We start from the raw sequence: 13685 nt of genomic DNA, 5'->3' as shown, positions 1-13685 counted from the left end.
AGTTACATGATTCTGAGACTTAGTTAATATTGCTATACTATTTTACTTGTCCTGCACTAAGACATACACACCTAAGGTTGTTATGAGAAGTGGTTTATTTATTTGATATAGAATCACACATGGTCCTATAGGCTGTTCTGGAACTTGTGGCTTTCTCCTGACCCAGCCTCCTGAGTACCTGGGCTGGAGGATGGAGTCACCACACCAGGTTTAGAGGTAAAGAAATTCTTACACATAAAATACCAAGGATCCAGAAGCTGAGAAGAGCCATGTGGACAAACCAGCAGTACAGGGGAGATGCAAACTGATGCAAGAACTCACTGAGCAAGAACCATGGACACTGTAGCTATAATTAGGTGCTTACACTTTTTATTTCAATTGTATAAAAAAATAAATATGTTGAAGTACAAACAGAAAACTAGAAGACAATGACAAATACCTCGACAGGAATTATCTCTAAGAAGTGAAAAAGCAGGCTGATATAGTTTCTTTTTCCCTTTTTTGGTGATGAATATGTTAATTTCATAACCAGGAAAGAACAGCTAATGGTTAACTCTGAGATCATGTGTTGGTATTTGGGAATCTTATAAAACATCCTTTGTTGACATCCTACAAATGATAGCATCCAATAATGTCCCAGTACTCTCTTCTTGTGGTGACAGTTTATACGCCTGTAAAAGTGTATGAGAATCTATGAGTGCTGGCGTGTCCACTCACTGTTAGTACACACATTTCTATGTGGCATCATCCCTTTACTATGGCATTAATGATTTGAAATTACATATATGTTTAAAATGTTCAAAATAGGTGGCAATTAGTCACTCATATCAAATATCCTTTTTAAAAATTATAGTTATTAATATAAAAAACAAATCTCCTGAACATGCAGATCACATTATATCAAACAGTCCACACTATGGATTAACTTCATATAGCCACTGCATATTGAAGAGATCCCTTTTCTTAGAGTTCTCAGTGACTCCATTCTGAATTTTTTCCACACAAACTTGTACGTCCCAGTTCTTTTCACCCACAAATACTTTCCAAGCATCTGTAAAGTTATTTTAGTATTTCTCAACCTCATTTTACTTGTAAGGGTGTTTTGCATGTATGTATGAGTACTGCATGTATGCAGTTCCAATGAAGGCCAGAAGATGGCATCAGATCCCCTGGAACTGGAGTTACAGAAGGTTATGAGCATGCTGGGAATCAACCAATGCCCTCTGGAATAACAGCAAGTGATCTTAACTGCTGAGTCTCCTCTCCAGTCCCACACTATTTCTTAGACGTTCAAAAGGTAATGGGAATGAGAGAAAGCAATGGATTGAACACCATTATTGTATGCCAACTAAAGAGTTAACAGTTCAAAATTCATAACAGTAATGAGCAACCAGCATTGGTGTAATTCATCTACTGAGCTCGTGAAAATGTGCACTACAAACCTTTCTGACTTCCGAGAGCTTTGTGATTTCTGGAAGGCTTTCCAAAGGCACCTGCTGGCCTTCCACTTGAGATATTAGGTGTTGCTGGTGTATCTGTTTATCTCCCTCCTCAATGTAAACAATCAGAACTGAAGTGTCCCTTTCTGAGATGCCAAATTTTTTCAAAGCCTCTGAAATCTATGATAAAAACAAAAACAAACAAATTAACGAAAAAAGAAAGAAAAGGAGGTAGTGCCTTCTGTATGGCCCTGTCTCTGCCTGCTCCCATGGCTGTCCCTGTGCACAGCTGCACTCGGTCCTCTGGACCAAGCCCTGACTTCTTGGTTTGCACATAACCACCCATGCCTCACCTCCAAGTGACCGTCCAGGTCACCATTTGTACTCCCATTGTCATTTCTCTTAGGGCAGCTAACTTTGCCTTATGCATCTGCTTCTCAAGACTGCACCTGTCTCTTCTGCCGCTAGAGCTCTGTCCTGTGCAGGAACATGATGTCTTCATTGTTTCCAGTGACTCTATTAATGGTGACTCTGCTGCCGTGCTGACTGCATTTATAAACTTTCCAACCAACTGTGGTTTAATTCTTGCTTCCTAACCTTCCCCTTGATAATATTAGCACGTGGTTCTTAGTAACAGCAGTAGTAATACGGAAACTTCATCATCAGAGTTCAGACTTTGTCATATGTCACACACAGAATGCCAACACCTCGGTAACTTTCATTTGAAAAGCACTCTTGGACTGGGGAGATGGCTCAGTGGGTAAAGTACTCACCGCACAAGTGGGAGGATTGTGGTTCAAATCCCTAGCTCCCCTGTAAAGCCAGGCACAATAGCGGTTGTCTGAAACCCCAGTGCTCCTACAGCAAGATAGGAGTTGGGGACACAAAAATCCAAGAAGCTTGAAGGCCAGATAGCCTGGTGTACACAGTGGAGAAAAACAGGGACCTTTGGAAGACGGCAAGGACCACCAGGGGTCATCCTCTAGAGCTCCACAAGAACACTGTGGCAGTCAACACATGAACGTGCATACCTCACACACAGACATGCATTCACTCGCATGTCTGGGGGTGGGGGGAGCATTCCTATGACGATTTCAAACCATGGGTTTTCTATGCCCTGGCTGTGTGAGTGAGCAGGTGTCAACTGCTCTACCAGGTTACAGAATTTCTATTTTACAGGGAGAGTGACACAAAATGCATCTATACCTCACACTCTTACCACGTGGGCTTTTGCCAGTTTCTTCAGCAAAAATGCTCAAGGGGTCTACTTAAGACAACGTGGGCAGGGCAGAAAATACCAAGCTCCTGTAGTTTAAACTTTGATGACCAGGAAACTGAATCCACAGCAGTATATGGCAGGCAGCATACACCTCTCTACATATCTACTCTGGCTTAGTGCTAACATCTGTCTTGGAGGACTCTGACCCCGGAGCTACACTGCAGGAGGGGCACCTGCTACCATGACGAGGACAACAGAAATAAAGAGTCACCACATTACGTTGTTATTAGGGGAGAGGTTGAAGATAATTTCAGTAGACAGAGTTCTTGTCTTCATTTTTCCCAGCTTGTGGAGATGAACGGCTTTGTTTGCTGCCACAAGTACCTGAAATGGATCGACAATCTACCAGAGAGAAAACAAGGATTAGCACAGAGAATCAGCAGCTTCCCGCACCATGTGCCCTGTCTGAGGAAACTCTAGTCCAGTCGTTCAGTGGATCACCATTCTTATGGTCTGTATTTAAAAGAGCTGCTGCAACACACACACACACACACACACACACACACGAAAGCTTGTATAAAATCCAAATTTCAAAGCTGCAAGATTATTGAAGCCTAATACGGAACAGGCCCAATCTTAAACTTCAACATCATTTTCTTTAATCCACAATAGTCAATGATATCCGTGTACTTGTGTAACAGATGAGGTAACCAAGGCAAAGATGCTGGAGAGGGGGTGTCGTGGCTGGGTGAGGTGTTCAATCCCAGCCCTGTTGTTACCATGTGGGGAATCAGGCAAGTTGGTACCTGTCTTACATAGCAGAGGAGAACAATGCACAGTCCCCCCCTTGAAGGAATACTGACGGTCATGTTAGGATATGCACCATGGACACAACAGCACACATCTTTATGTGCCAATCAAAGATGGCTGTGTCTTTCTCAGCCACAGTAGGAAGCTCGGGCCTTACTGTGCGCTATTAACCACTCTGCCATTGTGCTGGTTGGAATAAGAATGGTTCCCACAGGCTCCTATACTTGAATATTTGGTTCTCATTGGTGGATTGTTCAGGAAGGACTGGGGGTGCACTGGCTAGTTTTATGTCAACATAACACAAGCTGGAGTCACTGGAGAGGATGGGGCCTCAGTTGAGAAAATGTCTCGTAAGATCAGGCTATCGGCAGACGTTTCCATTAACTAGTTGTTGATGTGAGGGGCCCAGCTCATGGTGGGTGGTGGCACCCAGGGCAGGTGCTCCTGGGTTCCATAAGAAAGCGGGCTGAGCAAGTCATGGGAAGCCAGTGTTAAGCAGCACCCCTCCAAGGCCTCTGTGTCAGCTCCTGCCTCCAGGATCCAGCCCTCTGAGTTTCTGTCTGAAATCCTTTGACAGTGAACAGTAATATGGAAATGTAGATCAAGTAAACCCTGTCCTCCCCATGCTGCTTTCGTCATGGTGTTTCATTGCAGCAGGTGTGACCTAACTAGGAAGAAGCTGGTACCAGGATGGTGGAGTACTGCTGCCACAGTTCTGACCGTGTTGTTGTGGGGAGGATTGGACAAAGACTTTGTAACTGTGGCCTAGAAAAGCCACCAAGAGTTGAGAGCTCAGTGCGCTGTTCTATGGGATCTTGGGAGAGAACTTGAGAGCAATACAGATGATGGAGGCCCAGTTTGTGAAGTTTCAGAGGAAGCAAAGGCTCTACAGGGCCTTCTGTATGAAAACTCTGTGGTATCTGGAAGCTGGGACTGAGGAGTCGGCCGTGATTAAGAGAACAGCACTACTGAAAGAAACCTCTGAGGCACTGGGATGATGGATGCTGGTTGGCTGGAAAGGAGAAATTCTCAGTGATTAAGAAGAGACCAGTATTGCTGAGCCCTTCAGACTCTATATGCTGTTTTAAACTTAAAACACCAAGTGTGACTAGAGTCAATATTTTCTACCTAAATATCAGAGAAATCTAAGGTAAAATTAGCATATTCTTAAATGCCTGGCATGGTTAATTCATTCTCATATTTTGTACTTACCACATTAGGGTTTATCAGTGAGCCATTGAGAGATCCTACCATGGCCTTTTTTCTCAAGTCTCCTGCATTTTTTACGTCTTTAAATAACAGAAGGGTCACTCTGCATTCAGGAAACAGGTCCAGCTGCTGAGAGAACTCCATTTCCTAGACAAGGAGGACGCTACGGGACAAAAGGAAAAGACCACAGCAGGGAGTTATATGTCAAAGATGGTATCCACCTTCCCCACTGGTTTCCTCTCTGTCTCTCGCTATCCTAGACTTGCTCTGTACCTCCATCCCCAGGACCTAGAAATGCTGGTGAAAATACACTCCTCTGTAACCAACTTAACAAAATCCTTGCATTCTAATTTCCTGTTTTTGTCCTAGCTTCATTTCTGCTGCTGTCATGAAACATTGTGACTAGAAGCAACTGAGGGAGGAAAGGATTTATTTGGCTTACACGTTCAGGAACCCAAAGGTTTCTACTACAGAGGAACACTGCTTGCTGACCCAGTCACTAGCTTCTGCTTAATTAGCGTTTTTAATGCAGTCTAGGACCATGTGCCTGTGGATTGTGTTGCCCTCAGTGGGCTAGGCCCTTCTACATCACAAGAGTCAAGGCATCTATCATGAAAGATCAACAGACCAGTACAAGCTGCACAATCCCTCAGCTGAGACTCCCTTCTCAGGTGACTCTGAAGGCTATTGTCAAGGTGGAGGTTAGAGTAACAAGATAATCCTATAAACTACACAACTGTTAACACAAAAACGTCATCATTGGCATCTTCGTAACTGGAGTTCCTAAGTGCGGCTCTTCCATTCATGGGAAAAGCCAAGGGAAGTGGATGGAGTTCTGTCTGGAAAGATGGGTGGCTTCTAAGCATGGCCAAGCGGCCACTGCCCAGGCAGACCCCAAGTGGAGGATGCCAGAAAACGATGGCTCTCTGATTACCCTAGCATTGTGAAGAGCATAATTCACTGCATCTTCCCTAATTCCTAATCTCTTTCATTTACACCTTAGCAAAACCTGGCCACAGATATAAGAAATTAAGTTAAAATGCTCAAATCAATACTTTACCCAAAGATACGGTTTCCAACATGGAATCGACTCACCATGTAAGACTGTGAACTAATTCTCATCAGGTGTGCGGGCTCACACCTGCTATCTCAGACGACCAGCGGGGTGCAAAAGCAGCACAGGGTGCACTCGGTGTGAGGGCTCAGCTGCTGTGAGTAACGTCCTCGGTATGACGGACAGGCCACACTTACACAAAGTAGATTCTAAAAACAATCTCAACCATCACTCTTTTAAAGGAGATTGCGGGTAGGGCTTTATGAAGGCTAAGCATGCTCTCTTACTGAGCTTCAAAAGTACCGTTTAGCTTATTCTTTGGTGGGCCAATCTGCTAAGCTCTATTCATCCCTTATTTCTGGAGGATCCAGTTTTAGTTTTCTTCCTTAAGGAACTAAATGGAAGTCTGAGGACGATAAAATGTTCTTTTATCACCGTGAAAGATTGAGAACAATTTATCCAGCCAATGGCAAGATTTGGTGTGGCTAAATAGCCATAAAAGCTGTCATGTTGGCAGGGAAAATGTCTTAGTGATCAAGCACTTGCTGAGCATGGATAAGGCCGTGCTTAATCTTCAACACAACAGCCCAGCCTTCAAACAAAACCAAACCAATGCTGTGGTGTTGACCAGACAAACCAGGAATAACATTAAGAAAACCACAGAAAAAAAATGGCTAAATGTGTCATTTTAATATTTGTTATTCTCATCTTCCGAGCCAGGCTGGCCTGGAACTCTCAATCCTACCGCTTTTCTGACACTAGCAGTGGGGTCACAAACTTGATCCACCATGCTTGGCCTATGTTCTGTTTAACCAGAGTTTTTATAAAAGTTCCTCATGGGGCTGGAGAGATGACTGAGCAGTTATGGGCACTTGCTGTTTGTGCAGAGCACATGAGTTTGGTTCCAACAGATACCAGGTGGCTCACAACCACTTGTAACTCCAGCTCCTAGGGCACCCACAAATGTTCACATACATATGTAGATACACATATAAACATAAATTGAAAATAAAAATCTTAAAGTAATTAAAAAGCTGTTTATAAAGAAAAGATCCTGAAGAGAGAGCCTAGAACACAGTTCAGTTGGGAGAGGAACAGACTAGCATGCACAGAACCATGGGTTCAATCCTGAGCACTGTGTAAAACCAGTGTGATGCTCATCTACAACCCAGTTCCTAGGCAGTCAGAAGAGGGGTCAGAAGTTCAAGGTTGGAGGAGGTGGGGAGCGTGGGTCTTTACAGTCTTAAAAAGAACTGAAAAGAAAACTAATGTGTTTTGGTCCTTCTCTTGAATACTTGTAGGTAAACAAAGTACTCTAAGCCAAACTGCCCTCTCCACCAACCATGGCAGCCTACCTACTGCACAGAGGCTTCTCCACCAACCATGCAGCCTACCTACTGCACAGAGGCTTCTCCACCAACCATGCAGCCTACCTACTGCACAGAGGCTTCTCCACCAATCATGCAGCCTACCTACTGCACAGAGGCTTCTCCACCAACCATGCAGCCTACCCATTGCACAGAGGCTTCTCCACCAACCATGGCAGCTTACCTACTGCACAGAGGCTTCTGCTCCCGTCATTCAGAAACGAAATATTTTGTCTTTTTTTTTTTTTTTTTGGTTTTTCGAGACAGGGTTTCTCTGTAGCTTTGGAGCCTGTCCTGGAAATATTTTGTCTTAACCATGTCCAGACTGCTTCCAAATACACACAACTGAGTTTATAGGAAGAGGAATTACGTGTAATTCTGACCTTGGTCCCTGGAGCACAAGAAAGAGGCAGCTGGTATCAAGACCTTCCATGTGAACTTGGCGGTGACACCTCTATTAGGTAATGATGTTGGAATTTGTGAGCAGGAATTAAATGAGGGGACCCTGAAGTCATTTTGTGTAAGGGTCATGATGGAAAAAATGGGCTCAGACTGAAATCCAATGATGATGGTCTATCTGATCAGTTAGTCAGGTTAACTATTCGCTGGTTGGTGTGAGATTTGGAAAAGGAGCGACCGGATGAATGGTGAAAACTCCCTGGACTGGAGCTCTGATAAGGTACACAAGGTGCTCACAACAGGCTTTGGAGAGATTAATAAGACGCCTGCTGGAGACAAACCCTTCAAACAGATACTCATCATGCCTAAGAATAGCAGTGGACATGTTCTTTTATCTTTAAAAGCATAAGAAAGCATTCTCAGTGAAAAACAGTCCTCTGGACAGTCTTTCTCACTCAACACAACCTCTGTGAAATCAATGGGCAGAGCACCAGTGGCCCGGAGGATGGGCAGACATACTGCCAACACCAGGAATGCAGTTACTATTACTCCTATGCCTATTTTTATCTCTGCAAATCATTAAGCCTGATGAAGACCTACTCCCGAGGCTCCGATATCATGCACGTACACACATGGCTGGACTCTGCGCCTGAAGCTCCTCCAGAGCAGGGAGCATGACTGAAGGAGGGCCTGTTCATCGCTGCAGATTCCAAGATGTAGCCTCGGCCTGGTTTAACAGACATAAAACTATCAAGAGCCTTTACTGACTTTTCTAGAATAGCTTCTCTCCTGGAAACCTGATGCCTTATCATCCTGACATGCATGGCTGACAATGCTGACTGTGTATAGAACAGTCATGCCCCTGCCCATCCCTCCCCCAGCCACATTTCTGTGACTTTCATTTGTAATACATTACCATAGTGTACTTAGGGTAGATTGCCTTTGACAGCTGGGGTTTTGTTTGTCTTCATTTTCTTGGCTGATGTGTGTAAAATGCCAATTAATCAATACTGGTTCATTTTGTATAAGTATTATTTCAAGAATTACCATGATTATCATTAAAATTCAACTATCTTCACTTATGTGTATCAACTGTTGTCTTAACTATGGTGAGCATCATCAGCTAGGCATGTTGGCACACGCCTTTTACCCCAGCTCTTAGAAGGCAGAGGCAGATGAATCTGTGTGGGTTTGAGGTCAGCCTGGTCTACAGAGAGTTCCAGGACAGTTAGAGCTACACGGTAAGACCTTGTTTCAAAAACAAAAACAAAGCTATAGTGAGCATCTAGAATAAAACCCAAAATATAAAAATGGCTGCCATTAAAAAACATGAAACATGGCTCAGCCAGCAAATCTAGGCCCACAACTAAAACAACAAAACCTAAAATGTTACTTCTATTTACACTGAACGGTTCACTTCCTGAAGCAGCTTACTGGTGCTGAGGACAGCACAGCTAGTTAACAGAACTTGACAGTTTCTAGTATTTGGTAACAGAAACCACTTCTAAAAGCTGTCCTGTCACTTTCTGAAGTGATTTTTATTATGTTCTTAAAATATTATGTTGTACATGTTATGAACTTTCTACAGTCATCAAACAAAACCTAAGTACATATAATCAGGGGAAAATGATGTTCCCTGTTTAAATATCCATTTCACAAAACCGTTTATCTCGAGTGTTTGCCTGCACATATGTCTGTACACTGGATTCTTGCCTGGTACCTGTAGCAGCCAGAGGAAAGGATTCAATGCAACTAGAATAACAGACTTTTGTGAACTGCAATGTGGACATTGGGAATCAAACCCTGGCCTGATTTCTCACAGTAAGGGAGAAGAACTCAGAATAGTCTGTTCTGGTTTAGTGTAAGAGTCACTTAGGCCAGAAACATGGAATCATCACTTAATATTGATCTGGTTTGACGCCTGTAAAATTCATATTGAAATCAGCTCCCACTGTGAGAGCTTAAAAAGTGGGGCCATGTGGAGACTTCAGAAGATGTCAAAAATCATTAATCCCCTCGTGACTATAAAGTTAATGATTTATCTCCAGAGCAATTAGGACTTTGCACTCAAAAATTCTTTAACCCCAGTAATATTATTATCAAAATAATGGTTTATATCTTCAGAGCGATTCTATTATGAATGCAAGTTTTCCTAGCCTTCTAACCTGAGCCCTGACTAGGAGGCAGGCAGATCTCTGAGTTCCAGGCCAGCTTGGTCTACAGACTTAAGTTCCAGAGAGACCCTGCCCCAAAAAACAAAACGAACAACAAAACACCTCACCGTGCCATGAGGTATTAGTAAAACTGTAGTATTAGCAACAGAAGGTAGTTCAATATAGATGCCTCTCTATACACAAGGTCGAGTGCCTGAGTGCTGACTCTACGTCCAAACAGAATTCTGATTCACCACAAGAGCGTTCTCATCAAGGGCCTGCTCACCAGTAATAAAATCCTAGCCTATCAGGATGGTCACAGGGTCCTTCAGGAGGAATCAGGGCTGAAGCAAAAGCCCTAACTTTATGGCACCGGTTTCCATAGGTAGCTTCTGGACCTTGCTTGACTCCTCCCCCGCCCGATGTCCTGCCACACTTTTCAGGGGCCAGATTTCCCAACGGGGTGTCCCTGTCTTCGGGTCATCCTTCTTCGGTCCCTCCCGACAAGGTCCCTGTCCAGGGCACCGCCGGGCAGTTCTCCCACGAGGTCCCTCCCAGTGCTGGGGCCTCTCCGGGGCTTCCCGGTACGCACGCGGCTCCTCCTGCATTAGCCTCGGACACCGCCTGCAGGGGGCGCCCAGGAGCGAGGAATCGAGCGGCCTTCCCGCACGACCGGCGATTCTAAAGTTACATGGCTCTCCACCCGAGGCCTGGGAGGGATCGCGACAAACACTGGCGACAGGAGATGCACATAACGCCAACAAAGCTGTGACGGCGAAGAAAGAGCTGCCATTCGCGCAGGCGGAACTCACCATCAGTCTCCGGTCCGTACAGGAAGATCGTCCCCTCGGAAACTAAGCTGCCACTCCCGGAAGTTCCTAATAGTTTTTCCGGTAATTAGGTTCCGAGCCACCCTGTTTCCGGATCCCGGTGGGAGTAGTCAGCCTAAATCTGTATGAATTGCTGTGAACTTTCTCCACTACTTGCCGCTGCTTGCGGACTCCAAGGAGAACTGGCTTGATTCCGTCTCCTTGTCGGGAGTTACAAAGGACCTAGAAGTTGAGGTATAGCGTTGAGTGTCGGCTTTATTCTCAGCCTATGTTTAACGTCCTCAAGTTCTTCATGTGAACTGAAAACTCTCAGCCAGAACGAGAGTCACAGCTTTTCAGAGACTTTGAGGCTCAGTTTACTGAGTGTAGTCTCGGTAGGAACCGGAGATGCAATCTCACATTGAAAGAGCTCCTCCCGTGCTCGGAGTCTGACAGAGGAAAGAGGCAAATCTTTTGAGCAGACCTGAGGATAGTGAGGCTTCTCTGAAAGGATGCTGGGGTCAAATCCCCGGAAACCACCCGCCTTAGGCAATTTGTGCAAGACTAGAGCACCACTACTCTTGGGGAAGGATGACCGCGAAGGGTAGTGAAACCTGATTTTGGTTTGTGCTACCTGCCAGAGAACCCAAGAAATAGAGAAAGGATTGAATCTTAACATTACGGCTTATCCAGAGAGCCTGCAGTCTGCGGAGAGAGCAGATTAACTATCCTAGACACATGTATTCCATCATCCTCAGCCAGCAGATTATAAACAGAGGAGATAGAGCTGGAAGCAGAGGCAGCCAACTGTCCTGGAGCTCTGTGTTACCTCCCTGGTCAGGTGGTTATCCCATTTCTGAGAGGTGATGTCTCTGTTTGTTTTATTATCCTTGCACTCTTTCCTTATCTGTAGATGTTTAAACTCAGGCACTTCTTGAAACTCGGAATCTTGGTAGTTTCTAATGATATTAACCTTATACTCCTTCAGAGGCATGGGCTAAGGTGGGAAGTTAACTCAGAACAAATGACAGTGTGTCCATGCTAAGCTAATATGTGCATTTTGACTCCTCCTACAGTATGGAGTACAAGTGTTCCTTCATAGTTCAGAATATGAAAGTGTCCCCATCTGTCCCCAGTCTTTCTTCTATGCTAGTAGTAACTCTGAGATCTGTGTCATACGAAAGATGACCATGTACCTGGTTGATTGTCAGAATGGCTTCTTACTTGTAAGAGGAATTCTCCAGCATGTAACCATGTACGTGAGAGCTCACTCTAGCAGGAGCAGCTATAACTTGGAGTGAACATTGCTCAAATATGCCTTTGTCTGAAACAAACATAAACAATAAAATATGAACCAGCATTGGAAAACAGAACTGTTTCTCTGTAGCTTCTTGGTTTTATCTCTGGAGAGTCTGTCACAAGTGACTACATTTTTTTTTATTTCTTTATAAGTAATACCAATCAAAATTTCCACTTCCTCCCCTCCTCCCACATCCCTCCCACTCCACCCCCAGCCCCTTTCCCCTACCCCTCTCCAGTCCTAAGAGAGGGCAAGGTACCCTGCCCTAGCCCTGTGGGGAGTCCAAGGCCTTTCCCCCTGCATCCAGACTTAGGAAGGTATGCATCCAAAGAGAATAGGCTCCCTGAACTGGCCTTGTCCCTTACTCAGACTGATGACTATCTTTTTTTTTTTTTTTTTTTTTTTTTTTTTGGTTTTTTCGAGACAGGGTTTCTCTGTGGCTTTGGAGCCTGTCCTGGAACTAGCTCTTGTAGACCAGGCTGGTCTCGAACTCACAGAGATCCGCCTGCCTCTGCCTCCCGAGTGCTGGGATTAAAGGCATGCGCCACCACCGCCCGGCTACTGATGACTATCTTAAATATCACTATAGTACCTTAGTCTGACGACAGATGGAGATAGAGACAGAGACCCACATTGGAGCACTGAACTGAGCTCCCAAGGTCCAGTTGAAGAGTGGAAGGAGGGAGAATATGAGCAAGGAAGTCAGAACCACCAGGGGTTGGTCCACCCACTGAGACAGTGTGCCTGAGCTAATGAGAGCTTACCAACTCTAGCTGGACTGGGACTGAACGAGCATGGGATCAAAGTGGACCCTCTGAATGTGGCTGACAATTGGGCAGACTGAGGGGCCAATGACAATGGCACTGGGATTTGGGACTACATTCTTGCTGTTGGTTTTGTGTCTAGCCCCCATGAGGACACTCTCCTCCAGCTGTCCCTCTGTCTATTGCCACTTCTGGAGTGCAGGATGGCAAACAAACAACATCTTGTGCAGGGTAATGTGATTCTGACACCTTTCCACATCTCTGAAGAATGTTCTCAAAAGATACTGTTGATTTACTAGAGTGGTTTGATCTTCTCTTTCATCCCTGGGATTCGATCTGCCTCAGTTGGTTTGATCTGATTCTGTGTTGTGTGTGTGTGTGTGTGTGTGTGTGGCGGGGGATATTGACAGATGTCAAAGAATCAGTGCCAATAAAATGTTTTATGTCAAGTTTTAGGCAACTAAGAGGGATAGAAGGAATACTCATAGGCCCAGCTGGAGTCTGTTGTATCCATTTTGTGTTTCTTGTTGGTGATGTTGTAGCATCTTTAAAAACACTACTGGGGTTTCCCATTCAAGGCTGTACTTCTGCAGAGTGTCTGCACACAGTAGCTACGCAATTCTTTAAGGAGAACACAGAACAGAACTAATGGGCAAATATTTAAGGAATGCTAACTTAAAAATTAGGAATTTGATTCAGGAGCTAGCCTAGCAGGCCTGAAATGTGAATTTAATCTCCTGAACACCCCCTAAGGTGGAAGGAAAGAACCAACTCGACAGACCTGTCCTCTGCCCTCCACACCAGGCCGTGACACACACACCGTAACAGTGATAACAACTAAAACTTAAACTTCTAAACCTACTTCTGTATTTAAATCCCAATACCTAATGCCTGTTAATCACTAGAAGCATTGCTCAGAATGTGCACTGTTGGGTCATGTCGAGGTATCCTTCCTTCAAGAGAATAGTCGATAAAGTTAGGAGCACATGAACACAAGCCCAAGTGGCATTGACCGTTTTGATTTGGAGGACAACAGTTTTTAAAACTTTTACCTGCTTTCTACCTGCTGTGGTTTAGGAAGTTTCTATAATACAGGAGGCATAAATTTATATAAAGGAGCCAGCAACAGCATCACATGGAAGAATCACACAAAGACAAAGTG

The 13685-nt window shown here is 44.6% G+C and overlaps 1 protein-coding gene across 4 annotated transcripts; it reads right to left on the bottom strand.

Moving 5' to 3' along the window:
• Positions 1-347: 347 nt before the first annotated feature.
• Positions 348-10521, bottom strand: Tprkb (TP53RK binding protein). 4 transcript variants are annotated; one of them, XM_038320338.1, is made up of 5 exons: positions 10463-10521; positions 4681-4840; positions 2938-3060; positions 1443-1619; positions 348-671 (listed from the first exon to the last, which is right to left on the bottom strand). In XM_038320338.1, exons 2-5 carry the CDS (start codon positions 4819-4821, stop codon positions 585-587), a joined length of 528 nt encoding a protein of 175 aa, XP_038176266.1. In that variant the 5' UTR covers positions 4822-4840; positions 10463-10521; the 3' UTR covers positions 348-584. The 4 variants fall into 4 exon arrangements, with proteins under 4 accessions (XP_038176266.1, XP_038176264.1, XP_038176265.1 ...); XM_038320336.1 differs by lacking the exon at positions 10463-10521 and adding an exon at positions 9937-10456; XM_038320337.1 differs by lacking the exon at positions 10463-10521 and adding an exon at positions 10243-10456.
• Between the last annotated feature and the right edge of the window lie 3164 nt (positions 10522-13685).

This window comes from Arvicola amphibius, chromosome 2 (genome assembly GCF_903992535.2).
Source record: "Arvicola amphibius chromosome 2, mArvAmp1.2, whole genome shotgun sequence".
NCBI classification, from domain to species: domain Eukaryota; kingdom Metazoa; phylum Chordata; class Mammalia; order Rodentia; family Cricetidae; genus Arvicola; species Arvicola amphibius.
This window is presented reverse-complemented; position numbering and strand designations above follow the sequence as displayed.